This window comes from Polistes fuscatus, unplaced genomic scaffold (assembly GCF_010416935.1).
Source record: "Polistes fuscatus isolate 324 unplaced genomic scaffold, CU_Pfus_HIC Scaffold8, whole genome shotgun sequence".
In the NCBI taxonomy this organism is placed as follows: Eukaryota; Metazoa; Arthropoda; class Insecta; order Hymenoptera; family Vespidae; genus Polistes; species Polistes fuscatus.
In genome coordinates this window covers 8972506-8997189 of record NW_025113162.1, presented here as the reverse complement: position 1 = coordinate 8997189, position 24684 = coordinate 8972506, and the positions used below count along the sequence as shown (strand labels likewise).

The window sequence follows — 24684 nt, the reverse complement described above, 5'->3', positions numbered from 1 at the left end:
GCTATTTTACTCCTTATTTAAATATACTAACTATTTTCTATCTCTATCTGTTGATTATATATATTTATATATACGATATTCTCTAGTTTTTGGACTTTTTCTATTTTCTTACAGGTCGCCCGAGTTCTTAGCGATCGAGCACTTCGAGTCTATATATTATACTATGTCTCAATGTATATATACGTATTCTTATTTCGGTCTAACTATCTTTTTCTCCCTCTTTTTCTCTTTATTTTCTCTCTCTCTATTTTTTGCTCTGATATTTTGCACGTTACATCGTTCTGCGATTTCCTATCGTTTTTCGCGTAATCGCATAGCGAGTACGTAGGACGACGATGCGCGAAAATTCCTCGTTTGGTAATTTCTCATTTACGAATATCGTATGATTTAATTAGAGCGCATCGGATGCACGCGCATCGTCGTGCCTCGCGTGGGCGGCGTCGCGATCGAAGACGACGTTTAACGGTCGAAACTCTGACGTTTTGCAGAATGCCCGATAGGCAAGCGACCTTGCGACAACGGCGTGTGCATCGACGAGAGATTCTTCTGCGACGAAAATTTCGACTGTCTGGACCGCAGCGACGAACGCGACTGCCGTAAGGACGCTGCTGCTTACTTTCCGATAGAGAGAACGTATATAGACGAGTTACCTTTACCTTTTCTTTCAGCGACCGACGAAGCGACCGAACATGGGGGCTCTACCAGGGAGGAATGTCGCGCCGAGGAATTCGCCTGCGGCGACGGAACTTGCGTACCCCGAGTTTACGTCTGCGACGGTCGAACCGATTGCCGAGGGGGAGCCGACGAACGCGACTGTCTCTCTCAGGGTGAGTACGTTGCAACCACTTGGCGGGAAACAAACGGTCCGACCAAAGATAGTTTTTACTTGCTTGGCTGTTAGAAACTCGAGGACGAGTAACGATACACGATTTGCTTTGAAAATCGAAACGGAGAGAGAGAGAGAGACCGAGTATTATACTTCCTTTGCGCACGTAGCCCGAGCGATTTCGCGATCATTTCGCGATCGAGGAACGCGCGAAATAAGTAGAAAATATAACTGGCACCGCATATCACCAGGATTATTATTTCTCCTATCACCGCATATCACTTTGCACACCCCGAGAAGAGATCGCGTTTCGACGCACGGGGGCCCCCCGCCGACCGTCGTCCAAACTACGTAAAAGGGGATGCCCGTAACTCTAACGCGCGATAACTAGTTTCAGGGCCATATTTTGGGAAGGGGGAAAAGCCCGGCCGCTGGCAAATGGCTAAGAAAACAAACACAGATTCGGTTCCTTCTAGGTCTCGTAGATGAGCATCCGGAGAACGTCGCGGGAGTACCTCTCCCCCCGCAAACGGATACTAATGCTCCCGAGTTGCCGACTAATCTGAGCACGCCGAGGAGTTGTGCTCCGGATGATTTTCTTTGTGCCGACGGCACTTGCATCCCCAAAACTCATCACTGCGACCATTTCTACGATTGTCGCGACTTTACCGACGAACAATACTGCTTCGGTTAGATCACCTTGATTCGTAGACCTTGATAATCCGTGACGATACCGTGATACGCGATCCCATCTTTTTTTTTTCTTATTTTTTTTTTTCTCTCCTTTCCCCTTTTTCCTTCCCCTCCGCGCACTTTCGTTCGCGTGGACGAGTAGTTCATCGATTCTCTTGGTCTACGCTGCATCTTTCCTATCAGTTTGTGTTAGACGCTGGATAGAAGATGTGTGTAGGTTGTTCAGTAGAAATTTGAAATAATATTATATATTTGCCGAGTCGTCGAATCGTTGCGATCTCGTTATCGGACGCACCCTTCCCCAATAGTAGTGCATTTTTGCCTGGTATATTCGAGTACTGAATATTGTTCCTTATTTTTTCCCTTAGGTAGAGCATTTAGTCGGTGCAGCATGCTTAGAATAAATATCTTAGATCTCTTGCGTGCAAATCATTTTTGCGCTCTCCGACGTATCGATATTTTATCGATTCATGGCAAAACTCCGTCCGCGAATACAAAGACGCGCGTTCTTTTCAAATCCGTATATTTTTCAATTCCAAGGAATTTTCCCATGAATCGTTGAATTTCCCATTATGTAATTGTCTTTCTTCTTTCTTTTGTCTTTTTAATAAGTAGGTACTTGTTCGTAGAAAATAGTTCGATTATTGTCTCAGTTTGTATTATATTTCGACTACGTTAAAGTAGTTAGCAACGTTTTTTCTCTCTGTAATCTTTGTACGCTTTGTTTAAGTATTTTCAATTAAGTGTACGTTCTTTAACGTAACTCTTCGCAAGTTATACTCGATGAAATCTTCTTCTCGCCACATCGTATTTTTCTATTTTAGATATATCTGTTTAGAAAGTAATCGTCGTCGTCGTCGTCGTCGTCGTCGTCGTCGCCGTATAATTTCTACGGTGGCGCAATGTCATATTTTTCATTTACCACTTATACGTTTATGCGTTTTTCCATCGATAATTTCGGAAGATCGAACGAAATGTTGTATTTTAGGATGCGGACAAGATCAATTCCAATGCAGAACCGGCGATTGCATTAGAATCGACCAAAAGTGCGACAGACGTATCGATTGCGAAGACGGCTCGGACGAACCTGCCGAGTGTGGTAATTAGAAATGAATCCTTACCGATTAACCGTCTTCCCGTTGCCTATTTTCTTCTTATTTTTGTCAGAGACAACGATCGAACCGGGACCGGGTGGTCATCCTATGCCAGGTCGTTGCCCCGCTGGTCAATTCCAATGCGTTTTGGACAAGGCCTGCGTTCCCATCTCTTCCGTTTGCAACGGCATTCCCGAGTGCAGAGATGCCACCGACGAGGACAATTGCGGTAAGAAACTTCGTGAAATTCGAAGTTACGAACTTTTTTAGCCCTTTTCCCAAATCATGGCGACGAGGGCGAATCGATCGGAGAAGGAAATCGCGTTAATGTATTCGAATCGAATGAATCAAAGATTACATCGAGGACTGTTCGTCGGACGAGTGGAGATGCGAGAAGGGTGGTTGCATTTACCTCTACCAACGTTGCGACCAATCGGTCGATTGTTTCATCGACGATAGCGACGAGATCGGCTGCACCAATTATACGCTTACCGAGAGAAATAACAGTAGGTGCGAGCCGCACGAGTGGAGATGCAAGAACGGCCAGTGCATACCGTTGTCGCGACGATGCGACAAAAGCTTCGACTGTCCCACGGACATGTCCGACGAATTCGACTGCAGTTACGATTTTAGTGAGTTGGCAAATGCAACGACGATTCCCCAACGGTCCCCCTACCACTCATCGCATTTCTTTATTTTTCCCTCCTGCATCGGCGAACAACGCCGACGATTAATCTTTCAAGATAACAAGGGCGATAATAATACTCGCATGCTCATTACGATATCCCTAAACAACACGTCGAAACGAACGAACGAACGAGCGCGATTAAACGAATGTCTTTTCATTGCATTTTTCTAAAAAACAATTGATTCGGAGATTATTAACAGCGGCGGTTATCGACTAACGTACTACCAATCTAAATCTATGTAACGACACCTTTCTACTTTATTATTTACGCGTGCATTTCTCTTCTTCCTACAGGACAAACCGGTGGTTCGAGCGGCCTGAACTTGAAAACTTATCCGAGCGAGCAAGTGATCAAAGAGAGTACGTATACCTATGAAACGTTTCATTATTTTCTCTTCGTTAAATTCGGACACGGAACACCGCGAATGATAATTATACGCAATCGTTTAATTGGTTAAAATAGTAACCATCCAGATTACGGCGACAGGCAGCCAATCGAAAAGTAAAATTAATTAATATTCATGTTTCTTGTGTTTTTCTTGCCTTGGTCAGACCCGGCGAAGCAAGGTAAGAGATTTAAAAAAAAAAATAATAAGCAATAGAAACGCTGCTGTAGGCTCGCATAATCTTCATTCTTCATTACAGAGATAAAAGTGTTATTAATATAGGTCGTATCGCCTCGTTGGTTTTACATTATGCGTTTTCATAAATCATAAGATGCGCGCATAAATTCACGCATTTGGAAAAGTAGCTTACTTCTTTAATATTACGCGTCGAAAAACACGAAAAGACGCATTTATATGTCTTCTCGGACATATAAATCGTTCGACACGTTAATCCGTGTTCGAACGAGAACAATACTCGTGCATGAAATTTTGTGCTTGGCATGATCATCCATCCCCCCCCTCCTCTTCCACGCGATTCCACGATTTCAATTGGGAAATATTAAAATACCCCGGTCGGATCATTCTTCGGTATTATATATTTTGCAAAAGAATAATGCAATTTGTTGATACTCGGAGAAAAACAACTCGTCCGTAACATTAACTCCGTACTAATGAAAATCTCTCGGCGTTAACGTAACTGCGATAAATTTGCACGTTGCACGATGAAACTAGCACATTAGTCTTAGCTAACGCGACTATAAATCGCGCGGGGCCCTTACGGGCGTTAAGAGTCGCCGTTATGGAATAACGTAATCCTCGACTCGGAAGTCGAAGATCGACTAGGAAAGGATCGTTGAATAACGCACATCGTGTATATTACCTCTCCTCGCATTACCGTACCGCAGGCCGCGAGGTCGTCTTCCAATGCCGTGACGAAGGTCCTCTGCGTGCAAGAGTACGTTGGTTCCGCGATAATAATCTTCCTCTGCCGCCTGCCAGTCGAGATCTAAATGGTAGATTGGAAATACCAAACATTCAGCTCGATCACGCGGGAACTTACGTTTGCGAAGCGGTGGGCTATCCTCCATCCACGCCAGGAAGTCGGCTTACCGTTAATCTCACCGTTGAAAAGTGTACGTATCAATTAATATCTAAGAAAAATATTATAATATAACTTGGAGAAAATTCGATTATTGCTCGCAGTCGAGGAACCCGCAACGAGGCCCCCGCAAGTTTGTCAATACGATCAGGCAACTTGCAGCAACGGAGATTGCATTCCTAAATCGTACGTCTGCGACGGAAAATTCGACTGCACGGATGGCTCCGACGAGATGAGATGCAGTACGTACTACCCCGCCACGCGCGCGCACACACACACACACACACTGTCCTATAATTAATATAAATACGCGAATGTGTTTTTGCAGATCCACACGGATGCGAACCCAACGAATTTCGATGCAACAACAAGCAGTGCGTGAGCAAGCTTTGGCGTTGCGACGGCGAGAGGGATTGCGCCGACAACAGCGACGAAGAAAATTGTGCACCGGCTCCACCTGGTTCGCCGTGCCGTTACAACGAATTCTCTTGCGCGTCCTACGACCAATGTATACCAAAGATTTATCATTGCGACAGAGAACGGGATTGTCTCGATGGTAGCGACGAACTTGGCTGCTGTGAGTTGGGATATCCCCTCCCGTCCTTTTTCCTCTTCTCTTCGAATATCTCTCGAATGTCGAATTTTTCAGCTCCCGTCTACATCGTCAAACCACCACCGCCGATGGTAGTCCTCGAACCGGGTAGTACCATGGTACTCACGTGTACGGCCATCGGTGTACCCACTCCGGAGATAATTTGGCGACTAAACTGGGGACACGTACACTCCAAATGTACATCTACTTCCGTAAACGGAACCGGAACGTTAACGTGCCCCGATATACAGCGAGAAGACTCGGGCGCTTACTCCTGCGAAGCTTTGAATCCGACTGGCTTCGTAATAGGCCAACCGGATGCCATTTTGGTGGTAAAAGAGCCGAAAGGCATTTGCCCCAAGGGAATGTTCAACAACGAGGCGCGTACCCTCGACGAGTGCATATCTTGCTTCTGTTTCGGGGTGGCCACCGAGTGTCGTAGCGCCAATTTGTTCACTTATCAGATCCCACCTCCGTTCGAAAGTCACAAGATCCTGTCGATTCAAACCGAATCGGAGCTACGCATTTACGGCGACATCAAAGACGACATATCCGAGATTAGGCCCATCGGACGAGACGGCATCGAATTGGTCGAATCCTACGGCATCGATATAAGTAGCTACAAAATACCCTATTACGCTTTACCCGAGAATTATCACGGTAGTCAATTAAAGTCTTACGGTGGTTATCTGACTTATACGATTCATTACAATGGCAACGGTGCACCGAACAACGCGCCTTCGGTCATTCTTAGCGGCAACAAATACATGCTCGTCCACAAGGGCAAACATATTCCTCCCGATTACGAGACGAAAGAATCCGTCAGATTTTTCTACGGCGAGTGGTACAAGCGTCAAGGTAAAAGCGAGATCCTGGCATCTAGAGAAGAAATAATGATGACCCTGGCAAACGTCGACAATATTCTTATCAAGTACGTACTACTCGTTCATTCTTTTTAAGTAATAGCCGACGGGCTATTTATTTTTGTATCGCCATTTTGTTGTCCTCCTCTCGTCCAGGGCAAAGTACGAAAATTCTCCGCAATTGGACGTGCGCATCACCAACATCGTCATGGACACCGCCGACGCGCGCAATACCGGATTAGGATCCGCGAATTACGTGGAAGAGTGTCAATGTCCTACCGGTACGTATTCGTAATCGCTAAATCGCGTATAAATCGCGTATAAATCGCTACATCGCTGCGTATACGCATTTTCCAAGGATACACCGGGCTTTCCTGCGAGAACTGTGCATCGGGATACCTTCGACGCGAGAGCGGACTATGGCTTGGACAATGTTACCGAGACGAGGCACCCTGCGCCCCGGGATACTACGGAGATCCTTCGAGAAATATACCTTGCCAGCTTTGTCCATGTCCGCTGACCAATCCATCGAACCAGTAAGAATCTACTTATTTCTTTCGCGTCGATGATCTCTAGCATTTCTAACGACGATTGTGCGTTTAGATTTACGCGAAACTGTCATCTCGGATCGGACGGTGAGCCTACGTGCGATTGTCCAGCCGGATACGTCGGTCGAAGATGCGAACAATGCGCCATCGGCTATCAAGGAAATCCTCTCATTCCCGGGGATATGTGCGTACCCGTCGAACAATGCGATCCCGACGGTAGCATCAGTCCGAACGCCGATCCGTATACCGGAAAATGTCGTTGCAAGGTATCTCGCATCTATTTCTTTCCTTCCGTTCTTGAGCGCATATCTACGATTTATTTCTTTTTTTTTTTCTTTTTTTCTTTCTTCGATATTCATCTTCGATATTTAATGTTAATGCGTTCGATCATTTTCGATCCTCGTCAACGACACGAACTACGTGAGTACTCGACTAGTTTGCCATCCTATAATTCTTTTCTCGTTTCTCTTTTCTACGTCGTATGAACAGCTGTGTGTGCGTTCATTAGTTAATGCACGCTTATTAACAAATTATATACCGTGTTTAGCAATACGCAACGGGTCTAACGTGCGATCAATGCAAGGCAAATACATTCAGCTTGGGCTCTAGGAATCAATTCGGATGCATAAGTTGTTTCTGCATGGGTACTACGAATAAATGTGTTGCGTCCAACTGGTACAGAAACGAGGTAATTTCAAATGACTATTTATTATCGATCGATCGATCGATCGATTATGGATCGATTATTTTCTTAACGCTATTATTCTTTTCAGATTCACGTGTCGTTCACTAATTCCATACGAGGATTTAGTCTGATCGAATCTAAGACAATCGACGTCCCCATAGTAGACGGTATTCGACTCGATACGATCAGTCGCGAGATAGTCTACGACGATTTTCATAATCGTGGCGGCAATGACGTATATTATTGGCAATTACCGAATATTTTCCTCGGCGATCAAATAACGTCGTACGGTGGTAATCTTAAATATACCGTTCGGTACGTCCCATCTCCGGGTGGTCAAAGTTCCAAAAACAACGCTGCGGACGTCGAATTAATTAGCGTAAGTACTTCCATATACGTATAAGATAGTATCGCTTATCTCCTAAGGACGATATTAACCCCGATGATCTCGATGATAACGTTTGACAGGCAAACGACATTAAATTGCTGTACTATTCGCGAAAATCCCCCGAACCGAATTCCCAGCAATCGTTCACCGTTCCGTTGCTCGAGCAATATTGGCAACGCGCCGACGGAACCATAACCGACAGAGAACATCTTTTAATGGCATTAGCGGACGTACGAGCGATCAATATTAAAGCAACTTACACGACCCACACCGACGAGGCGGCGTAAGTAGAGAACTCTACTCTTTGTAACGTAAGCCCAACGCGAGAACCCCCCGATATACCACGCCGCGGCTTTTCAGGCTCTCTTCGGTTTCCCTCGATACGGCGGAAAAACATAACACTGGAAAGGCAAGAGCCGTCGAAGTCGAGGAATGCAGTTGTCCCGTTGGATACAAGGGACTCTCGTGCGAAGATTGCGACGTTGGATATACGAGGGCCATGGAAGGATTATATCTTGGAATTTGCGAGCCTTGTAATTGCAACGGACACTCGAATCAGTGCGATCCCGAAACCGGAATGTGCGAGGTAATGATAACTAATCCGAACGAGGTCCAAATATTTCCTATATCGTATCGTTATTTACGTACGGATCTAATAACCTTTTTAAGAATTGCGCCGACCATACCACCGGAGAATTTTGCGAAAAATGCGAACCTGGATACAGAGGAGACGCGACTCGTGGCACTTCCAACGATTGCGAACGCGAGGATGAGCCGACGCCATCGTGCCAGTGCAACCAAGCTGGATCTCGTACCGGCGCCTCCTCGTGTTACGATAACCGTTGCGAATGCAAGAGAAACGTCGAAGGACCGGAATGCAACAGATGTCGTCAGGGTACTTTTGGATTGTCCGCCGAAAATACGGACGGCTGTAACGAATGTTATTGCAGCGGCGTGACCAAGCAATGTCACGAAAGTTCCCTCTACGTTCAGCAAATACCAATATGGGTTTACGATTCCCATCATGGATTTACCCTCACCGATGCGTAAGCTTATCTTTAATCCTATAAGTCGATCTATCTATAATAGCATTATTCCTCCCTAATGATAAACGAATCCTTAACAAAAATTAGGACTAGGCAAGACGTTATAGACGACGGCTTTGATTTGAACGTTGCCATGAACGAAATTGGATATCGCTATCCCGATAATCGTAGCCGTAGACTCTTTTGGTCTTTGCCATCCGCTTGTACCGGAAACCAAGTCAAAAGCTACGGGGGCAATTTAATTTTGACTCAGCATATCACTGCGCAGCCTGGGGCGCAGAGCTACAAAGATCAAGACGTTTTAATCATCGGAAATGGCATCACGTTGTTTTGGACTAATCCAACCGATGTTTTACCGGATATACCTTTGGTTCGTATAACGGGAATAAATAATAGAAAGAGAGAGAGAGAGAGAGAGAGAGAGAGATAAATGAAAAATATGAGAGAACAAACGAAACTTTTTGTTTAGAATTACTCCGTTCCACTCAGAGAATCGGAATGGAAACGTTTGACGACTGCCGGTCCGCGTAGCGCTTCTCGTACGGATATGATGACGGTTCTTTCCAATATCGAAGCTATTCTAGTACGAGCTTCTCACAGCGATAGGATGACGGCTACTTACATAAGCGATATTAGTCTCGATACAGCGGTAGAAAATTTCTCTGGACAAAAAAGAGCGACTCAAGTCGAAGCGTGTCGTTGTCCGCCTGGTTACCTTGGTACGTCTTGCGAAATTTGTGCTCGCGGATACTATAGGGATACCAGCGATAGAGCCGTCAGCGTTCTTGGCTCTTGCAATCTTTGTCCGTGCAATAACAACGAAGAAAGTTGCGAGATTAATAGGTCTGGACATGTCAAGTGTAATTGCGTGCCAGGATATACGGGAGAAAATTGCCAATATGTCGGTAAGTAGCGAGAATCCTATGATTCCTTTTCAAACAGATCTTTTATTACTCATCGGAAATGATTTTTAGTCGAGTATCCTCCTCCGACGAGTCCATCAACGCCAACGATTACTCCACCAAGAGTCGTCGTTTTCGTACAAGAACCGGAATTCCAAATTGTTCATACTGGAAATACCGTTAGATATCATTGCAGCGGTAGATCGCTCGACAACGTAAGCTTAACGATAATCATTGCGTAACCATTGTTCCTTTCCCTTCGAATCTCTTTTTCTTATTCTTTTTGCGTTGTATATTACGCAGGGTTCCTTGAACATTCGTTGGGAGAAAGAAGGTGGTCAGTTACCATCTGGCAGGAGCGTAGACGATTCTCACGGAGTCTTGATCATTAGAGATGTCAAAGTGTCCGACAGCGGTATATACGTTTGTCAAGTTAGCGACGGAATAAACATTGGCATCAAGAAAGTTACTCTTACCGTGGGAGGTACGAATGATTTTCACGTTTTAATTATTATTCATTATTATTAATCGCCATATTTCTTATGGACGCAGCTTTTCCAAAAAGTTTGTTAGAAATACCAGGTACTCTTTTATAATCGCGCTCTCGTAGCGCGGCGTAGAACTAATATTATTCGTATTCGCGTATTATATAAGCGTATTCGATTTCAGGAGCAAATCCGGTGAAACCTCGAGTCGTCATTATGCCACCTTACCTCGAAGTTAAAGAAGGAGAACCGGTGGAATTTCATTGCGAGGCTAATGGTAATCCTCCTCCCCACGTAGAATGGATTCGACTTCATGGAAGCATAAGCTCCGAGTCTTCGTTCCGTAATGGCGTTTGGAAGCTCACAGCTGCCTCGAGGAACGACGCGGCCGAATATAAATGCATCGCTAGAAATAACGTCGGAGTAGCCGAACAAACGACGATTCTTTACGTCAGAGGTACGAATACTATTATAAATGTTATTAATGGTATCGAATAGTAGAGTTACACGAGTACGCGTATTCGCAGAGAATCCGGAAGGGCCTTCGGCTACTGGTTCGGCACCTATCATAACGCCCGCCGAATGGGTCGGTTATAGCGGAGACGTCGTTAGACTGACTTGTACTCCATCGCAGAATGCCAATCTAACGTGGACCCGATCCGATGGCTTATCTCTCCCTTACTCCGCGACTCAGCGCGACGGTATTCTGACGATCAACGATCCAACGGTTAACGATTCCGGTATATATGTCTGTATCGCCATCAGTTACAAAGGAACGGAAACTAATTCTACCGCTAGAATAATGATCATTCCACGAAGAGATCCACCGTCGGTCAAAGTCAAGCCCGAGAGACAAATAATCTCTCAAGGAACGTCGACCGAAATACGTTGCTTTACGAGCGGAGAACCGGGTCTACAAGTGAAATGGAACAAAGTTTCCGAACCGATGAGTCCGCACGTTCAACAAGTCGGCGATACCCTGCGAATTATCAACGCGCAAGTTTCCGATCGAGGCGTCTACACTTGTCGAGTCAGTAGTCCCATAGGCAGCTACGAAGCTAGCGCTATCGTCGAAATCGAACGTAAGAGACACTAATTTAGCAATATTTTTCCATGGGAATCGAATCGAATGGAATGAGTAGAATTTAATACTTTTTATCGAATGCGCAGCTCGTGAAAGCCCAGTTCTGGAATTGTACCCGAAGGATGTTCAAGCCGTCACGCTCGGTGGGTCCACCGATTTGCTATGTCGCGCCATCGCTGGTATTCCGCTTCCCGAGATACGTTGGTCTCGTAAAGACGGTAGACCATTCGCTCCAAATATCGAACAACATCCTGGTGGATTGTTAAGGCTCTCTAACGTTACGATCAACGATGGCGGTTCTTACGTGTGCTCGGCCACGAATGAAGTTGGTTCGACGTCTGCGATAGCTCATATCGAAGTACAGTCCATACCCGTTATTACGATCGAACCGAGGTCCGGTATTTTGCAAGTCAAACTCGGAGATAAAGTGCGATTAACTTGCAGCGCTGTAGGCCATCCGCAACCAAATGTTGCCTGGAGTAAATACGTCAACGGATTGGCCACGTAGTAAGTTGGCCAAATGATTGATTCATCTTTCGCAAGGAGATAATTTATCTATGTTTACAGCGACGCGTACAGCAGAACTGCTGCTACCCCGTTGAGCGCGGTATACGAAATTTTGTCCGTTTCTACCGACGACGAAGGATCTTACTCTTGTCAAGCGTCCAATTCGGTTGGCATCGTCGAGGATCGTGTTTCGATACGCATCGAGGACAACGACATTGATTCTATCCCTTGTAGAGGCGATATGCCGTGCAATAATGTTCAAACGAATAACGATAACGTATGTTACTTTATACGATTACTTTTCGATTCTTCTTTCTAATCGAGATCATCGCAAAATTCATCTAATTTGTTATTATTCCAGAGACATCCCAATGGCGTATTAATTCCCGAAGATTTTCTGAGAATTCCCAATGGCGGTAAAGTAGAAATGCGTTGTCAAGTAATCGCCCCCGATGGCGATCAGATTTATCTCGACTGGAAGAGAAGCGATCATCGTGCCTTGCCAAAGGGTAGTACCGTTCATAATGGCGTTTTAAGCATACCGGCGGTCGACAAGTATTCCGCGGGAGAATACATCTGTCTTGGTTTAAATCCCGCTGGCACAGTTATTTTCAAAGCTAAATCTCACCTCGAAATAATATGTAAGTATTTTCGCAAATATAAATGGACGCGATACGCGTTAGTTACAAGAATTTCATATTTTCTTCGCAGCTCCGCCTAGAATCGAGTTAAATCCAACTCGTCAAACGGTTGGTCCTGGAAAAAATCCTTCCATAACTTGTACCGCGACCGGAGACGAACCTCTTCACATTCAATGGGAAGCTATAGGACGACCACTTCCACATTCCGTGTCCCACGACAACGGGGTCTTGCAATTCCACGGTATAACGTATTCCGATGCGGGAAAGTATGTTTGCAAGGCCAGCAACGAAGCGGGCACGGCCGAAGCGGTAGCGGAAGTTATAGTAAACGGTTTGTCTTTTTTTTTCTTCTTTTTCCTTTTTTCTTGATCAATTCATTTCACATCGATTTATTCTTATATCCGTCAGATTTATCTTTCTTCTCGACAGAACATTCTTACGACGACACGAGTATTCGTGCCGCGCAAAGAGACATTACGACGTATTCGGGTAATTCCGTACGTTTGCGTTGCGACATCAGGGAGAGTGCTGTAATAGAATGGACCAGAGACGGCCAATTATTGCCTTCGCACAGTCGAATTGGTGAAAATTATTTAGAATTAATGCAAGTCAGACCGGAAGACAGCGGAAAATATATTTGTAAAATTCGTAACTCTCATGGAGTTTCCAGCGATTACATTAATTTAAATGTCCAACGTAAGTAATACATCAATATATATACGTGTGCTTGCTATTTCAATGAAATTTCATCAAAAATACTCTATCGAAATTAATGATCAATCATTAACAAGTATTATTTAATACTGCTGACGTAGATCGATCTTAAATATTCCTTTCGAAGGATACACCTAATGTTCCTACAAACTTTGCTCTTTTTTCTTTCTTTCCAGCCATATAGCTTTTCTATCGATTTTTTTTCTTTTTCATTTTTTACCAGCACTATTAATTTATTACGTTGTAGCCTTTATTTTCCTCTTGTAATCTTTCAATAAGAAGCACGTGTATCGTGTATCGTCTAAAACGCAGCTATTTTTTATCCGAACATTTTGATACGAACAATGCAAATTTCTTCTTAAACGAAAATAGCATATACTGCGTGCGACATTTTTCTCTTTCGTTCATTTCGACATTATATATTCGACGATATAATTACGATTGCTTGCGTAATAGAACGCTATTATTATTCTTTAGACTTCTTTCTCGTCGAAAGTTTGTCATGCAGCTTGTCGTATTAGAACTGGTATAACACAACGATAGTAAAATATTGATTATACTAAATATGATTGCAACTACGGTTTCTACGAAAGACTTCTACAGACTAGGTTTTTACAAAGCTCGCGTTATGATTTAGTAGTTAATTTGCTTGCGGATTGCATGCCAGTATACCAAACGCAGTGCAGACCCGGGGAGTATCAGTGCTACAACATTCAACAATGCATTCCTTTGGATTACTTTTGCGACGGCTATGCTCAATGCAACGACGGTACTGACGAACGCTTCTGCCGCATCCCGCAATATCGCCAATATCTTCGAAGACTACGCGGTTTGTTTTGAGATTTGTGTTTCGTGTGATGTCTCGTAGTATAGATTATAATTTTTGTCTTATATTTTTTACCATTATCCTTTGTCTGTTGCCTATTTTTATTCTTAATAATTTAGATTGTCGATCGTAAGTTGCGAGACAACGTTGACCGCAATAGTAGTATCCAATTGTCTTCCACGTAACGGACCATATTTCCTCTTCTTTCCCTTTTGATCGGTCCTTCCTTCCTTCCTTCCTTCCTTCCTCCCTTCTTACAATTAAAGGTAACGTTCTTTGGCGCATGTTATTTGCATGTAAAATAATATATGTTATATTTGTCGCGCTAAGGACAAACATGATAAAGCGACCAGAACTGGTGTTTACTCTTCAACGATGTGAAACTTACTTCGAAAGAGAATAAATGATACGAAGTTAATAATAGTAACTGTTCAATTTCAGCTACTGTTACACCTGCGCTTAGCATCGTAGCATCTCAAGATCCCGTAAATATTGGAGATACGGTCGAAATACGTTGCGCGTGCTCGGGTACTTCTAATCCGCGCTATCGATGGTCCAGACCAAATCATCCAGATTTACCATTGAACGCTCAAATTTACGGAAATATTCTTAGATTATCGAATGTAGCTGTTGGCGATAGTGGCCTTTACAAATGTACAGTAATGACTCCGCAAGGCATCTTTGAGGAAGATTTTAATCTCATTGTACATGGTAAATATTTTTTATCGATATATTTTATCGATTTATTTCATTTAATCTAACGACGCAAAATGTCATTGTTATCGTCTGTATTATTTATGCTACCCGTTGAATCTTTTGTAAGTAGAAATATGCGAACAATGAATAGACCTTCTAAAATATTCCAATATATTAAATCATTATTTTTCAATATCTTTATCTTAGGTGGAAATAACGATGGGCCAGCAATCGAAACTAAGTCTGCACCTTATGGATCCAGCATCGAAATGGATTGCCATGTTCAACTAGACCCACCTATTACGTACAAATGGAACAAACTAGGTGGATTTTTATCTCAGGATGCGCAAACATACCAGGTATAACGAAGCTCTACTGTAGCATATTTTTCTAGGAAAAATTCTAAACGAATCTTTTTCTACTATTCTAAACAGAACAAATTAAAACTGGCAAACGTTAAAGCCGAAGATGCAGGAACATACATTTGTATAGCAAACAACGATCTAGTAAATATAGAAGTACCGACTGTGCTCATTGTAACGGGAGTCGTACCAAACTTTAGTCAAGCACCAGAAAGTTATATAACTTTTCCTCCGCTACCCGATTCGTATCTCAAGTTCAATATTGAAATATCTTTCAAACCAGAGAATTATGACGGCATTATTCTATATAACGCAGAATTAAATAACGGCAGCGGTGATTTCATTCTTCTATCCCTAGTAGGAGGATTGCCACAATTCAAGTACATATCATTTTTTTGTTGCGTATCATTTATCCGAGTAGTGTTTTGTACGTAAAAAATAACAATAATTATTTTCTAAACTGTTAGATTTGACTTTGGTTCTGGATCAGCTGTTATATCGGGAGATACGCCAATTACTCTGAGTGAGTGGCATACGATCAAAATTCAACGCGTTAGAAGAGAAGTAACGATGCTAGTCGATGGTCAGGGACCTTACAGAACGGTTGCGGGCGGTCGAAAGCAAGGATTAGATCTCAAAGGACCGCTTTATATCGGTGGAGTTCCAAATCACAGTATCGACGTCAAAGAGGATATTACAAACATTGGATTTATCGGTTGTATCAGTAGACTAGTAATCGGTGAAAAACAAGTAGATTTGATCGAAAATCAAACGGGTAACGTTGGAATAACGACTTGCGAAACATGCGCCGAAAATCCATGTAATAATGCTGGAGTTTGCCAGGAGGCAGCTACGAAGAATGGTTACATGTGTCTATGCAAAGCTGGATTTAGTGGTAAACACTGTGATTTTGTTGGACAAACTTGCTATCCAGGTAAAAATCAACATTTTCATTTGTTTTTTTTCTTCCTTTCCCGAACTATCTTTCATTTTATAGAACGTGACAAATGTATACGTATGCGAATCGAATTATTTGCAGGTGCCTGCGGTGAAGGAAAGTGCATGGAGAAGGAGACTGGTTTCGATTGTTACTGCCCCAATGGAAAAATTGGTCCGCGTTGCGAACGATCGGTAAAGATCAATAAACCATCTTTTAACGATGACAAAGCTTTCATTGCACACGATACGCCGCCGAAGAGTCTTCGAAGGCAAGTACATATAGAATGTATACGTGTTTTTTGAAAAAACATTGATGCATGGGACTGTATTCGTATTTTTCTCATTTACAATGAAATGTTTTCATCGGTGTGCAAGTAGTGGTCGTATCGTATATTTTGTAAGATTTTAATACACTCTTTTTAAACATCTAACACTACATTCGTAACTATATTCGTTTACGAGAGAGAGAGAGAGAGAGAGAGACGGTAAGAAAATAATCGATATTATAATAACATAAAGAAATACGCATTTGACAACTGTTTTCATTTGGTAATTAATTAACATTTGACCTACTTTTGAATGTACACGCATACAATAATACATCTATTATACTAATATGCAACGTACATGCGTATACGCATGTAATAATAGAGCAAATTTTTCTACGCAGATAACGAAAGTATACGCATATCGAGAACAATTCCGGTCTTGTATTGTTAATTTGCAGCATTAGCTGTCGATTATTCTCAATCAGGCTAATTGAGATGACGTTATTTTCAGGGAAAGAAAGAGTTCGACCACTACACACAGTCGATCACGCAACGTACAAGCTAGACAACTCAATGTGCGATCGAGGGCACATCACCACAATAATCTGCACCACACAAAACATTAGACTTGGCATGACATTTATGTGCACGTTTAAAGTTCAATTCAATATACATAATAGAGTCACTATAATTCGTAGCATTTTTGGTTAGACGCGGAAATGAAATGCCTATGCTACTGGAACAATTTCAGATATACATAAGTGAATTTTGGATAAAGACCTTTCTTTTTTTTTTTCTCTCTCATTTACAAACATTCTAGCATTGTTCTTTTTTATTTCGCGCACGGGTCGTAACACTTTCTATACGAGAAGAAGATTTTAGCGAGATAATTGCAAGATGCCCGAATAGTAGAGCAAGTAGTTTCTCTTGGAACGAACTCCCGAATGGTGCTGTAATGATAGAAGCTCATTCTCAGTCAATTTGTAATGTAGCGATAAATGTTTTGTACAGCTTTTAATTAATACACTTACGCATCATTTAGTTATATTAATTATTCGAAGTAAGACGTTAAATCATTGCCAAATATATTGCATTTAACAGTTTGAAAGAAAGCTTAAGAATCGGCAATAAGCGCGATGTCATAGAAATATATGATATCTATATACGTGAAAATATATCAATTGTTTGTACTTATATATATAAGATTCTATAACGTGTTAAATATGTTGCTTCGTCTACGAATCAACATCTATATACTCAATGGGTATATACTCAATAGGTCTATGCCCAGAATAGGTATAAATAAATATTATAAAGGCAAATAAATATTGGTACGACTATTAATTTCTATCATTCGATATTCCACTCGTTTTAGGAAACGTATATTTATCGAACTTTTTTTATTCTTATCATATTGCTTAAGCAGCACGTAGGCGAGATTGGCGAGTATGGTATAAGACTTTTTGATTGCTTTTGGAAAAACTATATCGCACACGGCTTACTTACTTGATAGCATTTTGCAATAACGTGCTGCATTATTTCATTCCTGTTTCATTCATACTCGAAAACCATGACGCGTCGCGCACTAAACGACATGTTTACAACATCAAACTAATGAATGAATTGCATCGATGAAACGTTAGCTCGATTATTTTTTACCTATTGTCTACACTTATAGGCTTAAAATAGCTATGAATTTCAATCCCACCGACGAAGGAGACGGAATTTTGATATATTGTTCCCAAAACGATGAAGGAGTCGGAGATTTTGCAGCGCTTATAATAAAAGACAAGCACGTTGAATTTTGCTACGACGTTGGCTCGGGTATGGCCACGTTAAAATCTAATTACACCGTAAAGCCTGGAAAATGGACATACGTCACGATAAATCGAGACTTCAAAGAAGCGGAATTATCCGTTAATGGGGAACCATTTATAGAAGCAAGAACTCCTGGTGTCGCACGTACCATGACACTGAATACACCCTTATACATTGGTGGCATTGATCGTAGAAAAATAACATTGAATAAAAATCTTAATGTTGATCGTAGTTTTCGTGGATGCATTGGCGAAGTAAGTAAGAGCTAAGTTAAATCCGTAATCGTTGCCCTAGTTGTTCATTCATATTACCCACTAACCGTCTAATTTCCTTATGTAACACGCAGCTTGAAGTAGGTTCCGCTAGCGTGGAGATTGTAAAATCGGCGGTGGATATGGCAAATATCGAAGATTGCTCTATGCTTCGTCCGAATCAAACGATTCCACGTAATACGCTCGTTACCCTTCCACCCAAAAATTCGCCAACAGCTGTATACGATCCGTGCACATCGAATCCTTGCATACACGGGTTTTGTCAGAGTTTAGGTTCGCGCGCGGAATATTCCTGTATGTGCGAATATGGATATGCGGGAAGAAATTGCGAAAATGTATTGAAACAGTGCGAGGTATTTGCGCCTTGTAGAAACGGCGGTACTTGCACCGATTTACCTGGATCTTTCAAATGCGATTGTAGGCTTGGTTTTAATGGGCAAACTTGTGACAATCGTAAGTCTATTCGTTTTATCCCTACCGATTGTGATATGTTCGCGGACGGAAAGATTTATTAAGCGTTTTATTATTATCGATACAGTGGCAGAGATCACTTACGACATCGCGTTCAAAGGAGATGGCTGGTTAGAACTGGAAAGATCGGTAATGACGCACGAAGAAGAACGCGAAGTTTTGGGTTTCGAGATATCGACGAATAAAACTAATGGTTTAATCATGTGGCATGGGCAAACGCCAAATGATTTCAATCCCGATGACTATATATCTCTGGCAGTTGTCGATGGGTAAGTCGACGTACGATCAGGTTCCGTGCACCTGATTTTATCTACCGCAATGCTACTACGATACTTTGAGTAATACGCTTTCGTTTCAGTTACGTAGAATATCAATACAATTTAGGATCAGGGCCAGCAGTTATTCGCGTAACCGCTCAAAGAGTCGACGATGGGGAAAGACATAGAATCATTTTAAAACGGCAAGGTAGCGATGGTAGCATCGAATTAAACGGCGAGCACACGGAAAGCGGGCTTAGCGACGGGTTACAACAAATCTTGAATACCAGAGGCAGCGTGTATTTAGGAGGTGTACCTGATTATGCAATGACGTACGGACGTTACCACGAAGGATTTTCCGGTTGTATTTACACTCTGGAAGTACAAGACTCGGGAGCTATCGATATAGGAGAAAAAGCTATTAGAGGAAAAAACGTTTCTCCGTGCACCAGGTAAGGACGAAAGAGTATCTCCTCTATTAAGAGGGGATTATATTTTCTAAGATTAAGTAACATTCCAAACGATATATATATATACATGTATAGATGAAATATTATACAAACTTTTTCCAATAACGTTACACGCTGCATAGAGTGAGATGGATTCCATCCTCGTTGGTATTTACGGACGCAGATGCAGATATTTTTGACGCATTTGTACCCCCACCTCCTGTAAATATTATTCATCCTAAACCTGCTGCAAATGTAGCCACACGTAATATTAAAAATTATTTACTAATGATCGTGTTACAACACCTGATTGCGATGAAAATAGAAAGTAGAAATATCATCGTTATTCATACAATTTTTTACGTAGGTGCTATTAATATAGCCAAACATTCATTAATTTAAGTAGACAAATATATTTCAATTTATACAATTTATACGGTATACTTATATTCCAAGTTTGTACTAATGCATAAATGCTTGTAATATTTGTATTTCCGTAATTTTGAAAGAAATGTGTCGATAATTATTTAATTAATAATTATTAATTATTTAATACTTTATCAACGCAATCTGGACAAATTTGACCGAACCATGGTACGTTCGATTATTAGATAGGCACAATTTAGATGCTAACCACTATTCGCTTTATTTTCCCCTTTATTATTATGTTATCAAAAATATAATTATATTCTTATCGAAGTGTATACGTATTTAATAGCAAAAAATACTTATTTCACAGTGATCCAGTTGACAACATTTCTATGCATGGTGATCTGCTAAGAAGACATTAAGAGATCTCTATATATGATACGATCCTATCTCATTTTCCACCAAAATTCATCTTTCGATATTCAAAACTGATGTTCTCGTTTATCAAATGCTTTAACGTTCTTCATTAGACTCTGTTCGACAAAAAACTATACATTTGTTTACTATGTCAAACTAGGTATTATATGCAAATTTGATATAACAGCAAAACGTATGGCATTATTGCAATTTAAACATTTTTCTATTTAAGAAAAGATACAAATTATTAATTGATGTCAAGAAATTTAGGATATTCGATTTAAAAAAATGTTAATATCAAACCTGTAATGGTTTGGGCTAATGAAAGTATCTAATTAAGATTACACTCGTTCATTGACAATGGTAAGAATCGAAACAGAAGTACACAAAGTAATTACGATTTTTGCTGAAATATTTTGTTTACAATTATGACCTATAACGTTATTGCAAACTAATAACTACTGCGATCTTATCATTAATATAATAGCTATTTTTTATTTGTAATGAAAATGTTTCCACCCATGTATATCGTCATGTTTTTTACTTTATTCAGATTAACCGAACACTTATATTCGACGTGGTTTTGCTTTAAAAATATACGTGTTCTTAATATAGATTTTTTCTTTCTTATTTTATGCTTTTTAATGTTAAGTAATGCCACCCAATGATATATATATATATATATGTAATATTTTTAATTTAACATTTAAGATATATTTCTACAGCTGCCATAGTGATTGAAAAAAAAAATGTTAAATAACAATAATATATAATTTTTCACTGCCATAGTTATCATTTCTTAAAACCATAGTAGCGACAGTGGAGAACTGTGGATTTGCCTCCTAAAAAATTGTAATGATTGTATGAACAAAGTCACAATTTTGCAAAATTTATTTTTATCGTCATTTAGCATTGAAGCAAATATTTAACTAATGAGTATATCAAGTTTTCTTACAAAGCGATTTATTACATACTGATCAAATCTATATATTTTTTTAGGCATAACATTATCAAATAAAATCCTTGCAATGTGTAGCGAGAAAAATTCGTTTTTACACACTTTTGTAAATCTTGCACTTGCAGATAACGATGATAGTAATAATATAACAATGGTATTGATATAACTTAACAATAATACTAGTAATATTATAAAAGTCAAGTAAAATATATCTCGATTTGATCGAATAAGGAGCAAATTAATAATAAAATGCAAAATCATTTATAAATATTGCTTTTAATTGTGATTACTTTCATACTTTGGCAAATTAATATTACACGTTATACAATAAAGTTAACGAATTTTGTTAAAAAACTAAATGCGACGAGAAGATTTTTGACAAGATCAAATTTAAATAAACAATTTACTATTTTGTATCGAGAAATTCGAATAGTCGCGTTTTCGTAGAACGAATGAAAACAAGTTACTTCTAGAACCATTAATATAATAGTTCAAATGGGTACTAGTAAAATGTGTTGCAAATCTTGTATTGATATTGAATATACTGCAACGTGTGCATACAAATAAAAGTTAATTATTTACTCTTGTAATTAATAACATATTCTTACGATTTACACAGATATATTCTATAATTCTAAATGAATAATCAAACATCGTGTTGGGAAAGAGATAGGCCGCGAAATATCTCATCTTTCTCTCTGCCTAGTTTCGCGTTAATTGATACATTATATCTATTTTATTATTCCATAACTCTCTATATCTACATTATTTTCTTTATCTATTATGCATTTAAATATATACAATAAATAAAAGAGAATTTTTTTACAATAGGCTAGAATATAAATTTCATACAAAACAAAAATATGATATTGCTGTTCGTTATCTTTAAATGTAAAGTACTGTAACTCTTTGATTAAATAACTAATGTACCGTAAAAACTTATGTAAACAAAATTTAACACGCAATTACAATTTGACACATTTTCCGCCATGATTTAACACTGAGAAAATGCTTATTAATGTCAATGCAAGTGCTAATATGACTTGCATAATGTATTACACATGTAAAGTTATAAACTGAAAGTACATAAAGTGATTAAGATGTAGCCTGCATTGTTAAAAAATAATACTAAAAAAAGGAAAAAAAAATATATATATACATATATATATATATATACATGTATGAGACAATAAATATAATTTTGTTAAAAAAGAACAGTTTACTTTTTAATCTCGTGTCATTAGATATTAAAATTAGAATTTTAACTTGCAGAAGCTTTCATAAAAATGCAAAGTAACAAATTTCAGCGAACAGCAAACTTCCTACTCATTTGGCTTTTTACTATCATATTAGTTATCGGTAATATAATATTATATAGTATTAAATAATAAAAAATATATAGTATTAAAATATATAGTAGTTTAAATATATAGTATTATAAATATTAGTTAAAATATATAGTAGTATAAATAAATAGTAGTTAAAATATATAGTATTAAAATATAATGCAGTATAACAGTATCATCATATTTATAAAAAAAGAAGCACTTCTAACGGTATCGTGCTTTAATATAAACAAAAATTTAATTTATCGAAAGATATATGAGATCATTTTAAAATTGGACATAACGGTATTTGAATATGCTATCGGACTAGACGTCTGTAGCTCGCTATAAATTAATTTTATTACCAGATATAAATGGCAATCCAGTTGGTACTTTTTTTTGGTATTCGACATAGGCATCGCCAAAAAAGTTCCATAGCATTAATTCTTCTAAAAGAATACGATCGTGGAAAAATCTCCAGGAAGAAATGATGTACCCCAAAAGGCTAAGTGGATTTTGTAGTATCAACTGCGTAAGATAATTTAAAATAGATTGTTAAAATATTTTCATTAATATGCGTATACGATGCAATATTCATTTAAAACAGCATATATTATACCTGAGTTCCAATGGCCCAATAAAACCAACCGACGTAACTTGGATGTCTAAATATTGCATAAATACCATGCGTTACTAGTACATGATCCTTTTTTTTTTCGCTTTGTACAAGATGATTAAAATTATTTTTTGCCGTAAATATAGCAGTTTTTCTTAATACTTCTCCCAAAATGGCTAATATTAAGCCGAAATAAGAAATAAAAGAGGCAATTTTCATTTCTGGGTAGAAGTGCCTTTCTATAACATATTCTATCCAACTAAAAGAGGCAGCTATGCCATAAGCAATACTGTGATTGAGAACGAAACTATCTATAGATAAAGACGCTGGACTTGCCCATGCTATAGACAAAAATTCGCTATAATGGAATATAGCTAGACTTGCCATATAAGCACCAAACATTTGCCATGAAGGCAAAGCAAAAGAAAATATCGTTATTCCAAGACCCACGACATATCCTAACAACATGGATCTCAACGCAACCTAAAAAAGAAGAAAGACAAATCAATTATACAAGTTTCTAGAGATTTAAATATTCAATATATCACATAAAATTGAAAATACTTAATACCTGATATTCGAATCCACTGAAGAGAAAGGGTAGAAGGAAATTGCAAAAACCGTACTGAAGAAAATATATAAGCCAGATATTTTGGAAATATTCGCTATCATTAACCAATTCTAACCTAAAAACTAAGTCTGGTAAGAGTGCAATAATAAGAGCCGCACTAAAGCATAAAAAACTCAGCTTTCCTTCGCGACACAACATTTTTCTATGGAAATATAAATAATTATAATATGAAAATTTGTTTATTGGAAGAACGTAAATCGTTATAAAAAAAAAGGCCTTCTCATTTCATTTTCCGATGAAAACGTACATATTTGAAAACTTTTTCACTAAATACGTTTAGGCGTAATTAAATATTTATAGTTACGATCTAGTCAAATAATGAAATAATGAAAATGAAATAATAAACTTTCGAGGAGCGATAAAAGGAAGAATAATATTTTAACGCCGGTCGGTATTCAACTGTCTATTCAATCGCGGACAACGTTGCTTGCTTCCTAACGTCGATAATTTGAATCGTTCATTTGTACATATAACGAACGTAACCGATTTTCCGTTCGAATTGCTAAAAGTTCACCTTCAGAGGCAGTTTAATAATCACGTAAATAAAATAAAAAGAACTTTGTAAACAGACTTTGAAATTAAATCGTGCTCGCTCGCTCTCTCTCTCTCTCTAACACAATGTCAGGTGCTTCGTTTAGATTATACATTTTATTTTCGAATAAAATCATCTTCATTATTCTCAAAGGTTTGTATAGATCAATAAAAATTATAGTTTTGATATATAAAATGTTTGTAATAATTGTAATAATTGTTTATCTTTATCCCATA

General features: G+C 39.4%; 2 protein-coding genes across 5 annotated transcripts in view; one reads left to right on the top strand and one right to left on the bottom strand.

The window, feature by feature from the left end:
* LOC122525093 (basement membrane-specific heparan sulfate proteoglycan core protein) overlaps positions 1 to 20091 on the top strand; it is a 64473-nt gene extending 44382 nt beyond the window's left edge. Inside the window, exons 21-63 of one of the 4 annotated variants that reach the window (XM_043647708.1) lie at positions 489 to 596; positions 669 to 827; positions 1303 to 1515; positions 2508 to 2618; positions 2687 to 2842; positions 2967 to 3245; positions 3596 to 3661; positions 3854 to 3868; positions 4593 to 4820; positions 4891 to 5028; positions 5115 to 5363; positions 5436 to 6309; positions 6398 to 6522; positions 6600 to 6777; positions 6845 to 7055; positions 7337 to 7477; positions 7563 to 7853; positions 7943 to 8145; positions 8223 to 8448; positions 8532 to 8908; positions 8996 to 9278; positions 9378 to 9813; positions 9883 to 10025; positions 10114 to 10294; positions 10363 to 10392; positions 10480 to 10752; positions 10823 to 11377; positions 11466 to 11886; positions 11947 to 12163; positions 12248 to 12527; positions 12598 to 12858; positions 12957 to 13223; positions 13909 to 14070; positions 14509 to 14778; positions 14971 to 15122; positions 15198 to 15505; positions 15593 to 16059; positions 16165 to 16333; positions 18012 to 18405; positions 18498 to 18876; positions 18962 to 19163; positions 19253 to 19603; positions 19744 to 20091. In XM_043647708.1, coding sequence (XP_043503643.1) covers positions 489 to 596; positions 669 to 827; positions 1303 to 1515; positions 2508 to 2618; positions 2687 to 2842; positions 2967 to 3245; positions 3596 to 3661; positions 3854 to 3868; positions 4593 to 4820; positions 4891 to 5028; positions 5115 to 5363; positions 5436 to 6309; positions 6398 to 6522; positions 6600 to 6777; positions 6845 to 7055; positions 7337 to 7477; positions 7563 to 7853; positions 7943 to 8145; positions 8223 to 8448; positions 8532 to 8908; positions 8996 to 9278; positions 9378 to 9813; positions 9883 to 10025; positions 10114 to 10294; positions 10363 to 10392; positions 10480 to 10752; positions 10823 to 11377; positions 11466 to 11886; positions 11947 to 12163; positions 12248 to 12527; positions 12598 to 12858; positions 12957 to 13223; positions 13909 to 14070; positions 14509 to 14778; positions 14971 to 15122; positions 15198 to 15505; positions 15593 to 16059; positions 16165 to 16333; positions 18012 to 18405; positions 18498 to 18876; positions 18962 to 19163; positions 19253 to 19603; positions 19744 to 20002 — 10808 coding nt within the window. In that variant the 3' untranslated portion in view covers positions 20003 to 20091. Of the gene's footprint in view, positions 1 to 488; positions 597 to 668; positions 828 to 1302; positions 1516 to 2507; positions 2619 to 2686; positions 2843 to 2966; positions 3246 to 3595; positions 3662 to 3853; positions 3869 to 4592; positions 4821 to 4890; positions 5029 to 5114; positions 5364 to 5435; positions 6310 to 6397; positions 6523 to 6599; positions 6778 to 6844; positions 7056 to 7336; positions 7478 to 7562; positions 7854 to 7942; positions 8146 to 8222; positions 8449 to 8531; positions 8909 to 8995; positions 9279 to 9377; positions 9814 to 9882; positions 10026 to 10113; positions 10295 to 10362; positions 10393 to 10479; positions 10753 to 10822; positions 11378 to 11465; positions 11887 to 11946; positions 12164 to 12247; positions 12528 to 12597; positions 12859 to 12956; positions 13224 to 13878; positions 14071 to 14508; positions 14779 to 14970; positions 15123 to 15197; positions 15506 to 15592; positions 16060 to 16164; positions 16334 to 18011; positions 18406 to 18497; positions 18877 to 18961; positions 19164 to 19252; positions 19604 to 19743 lie in introns of all 4 variants that reach the window. The other 3 variants (XM_043647705.1, XM_043647706.1, XM_043647707.1) reach the window with 3 other exon arrangements.
* Positions 20092 to 23010: 2919 nt separating this feature from the next.
* LOC122525092 (protein-S-isoprenylcysteine O-methyltransferase) lies at positions 23011 to 24529 on the bottom strand. Its single transcript, XM_043647704.1, has 3 exons — positions 23857 to 24529; positions 23289 to 23768; positions 23011 to 23197 (listed from the first exon to the last, which is right to left on the bottom strand). Exons 1-3 carry the CDS (start codon positions 24052 to 24054, stop codon positions 23015 to 23017), a joined length of 861 nt encoding a protein of 286 aa, XP_043503639.1. The 5' UTR covers positions 24055 to 24529; the 3' UTR covers positions 23011 to 23014.
* Positions 24530 to 24684: the final 155 nt, after the last annotated feature.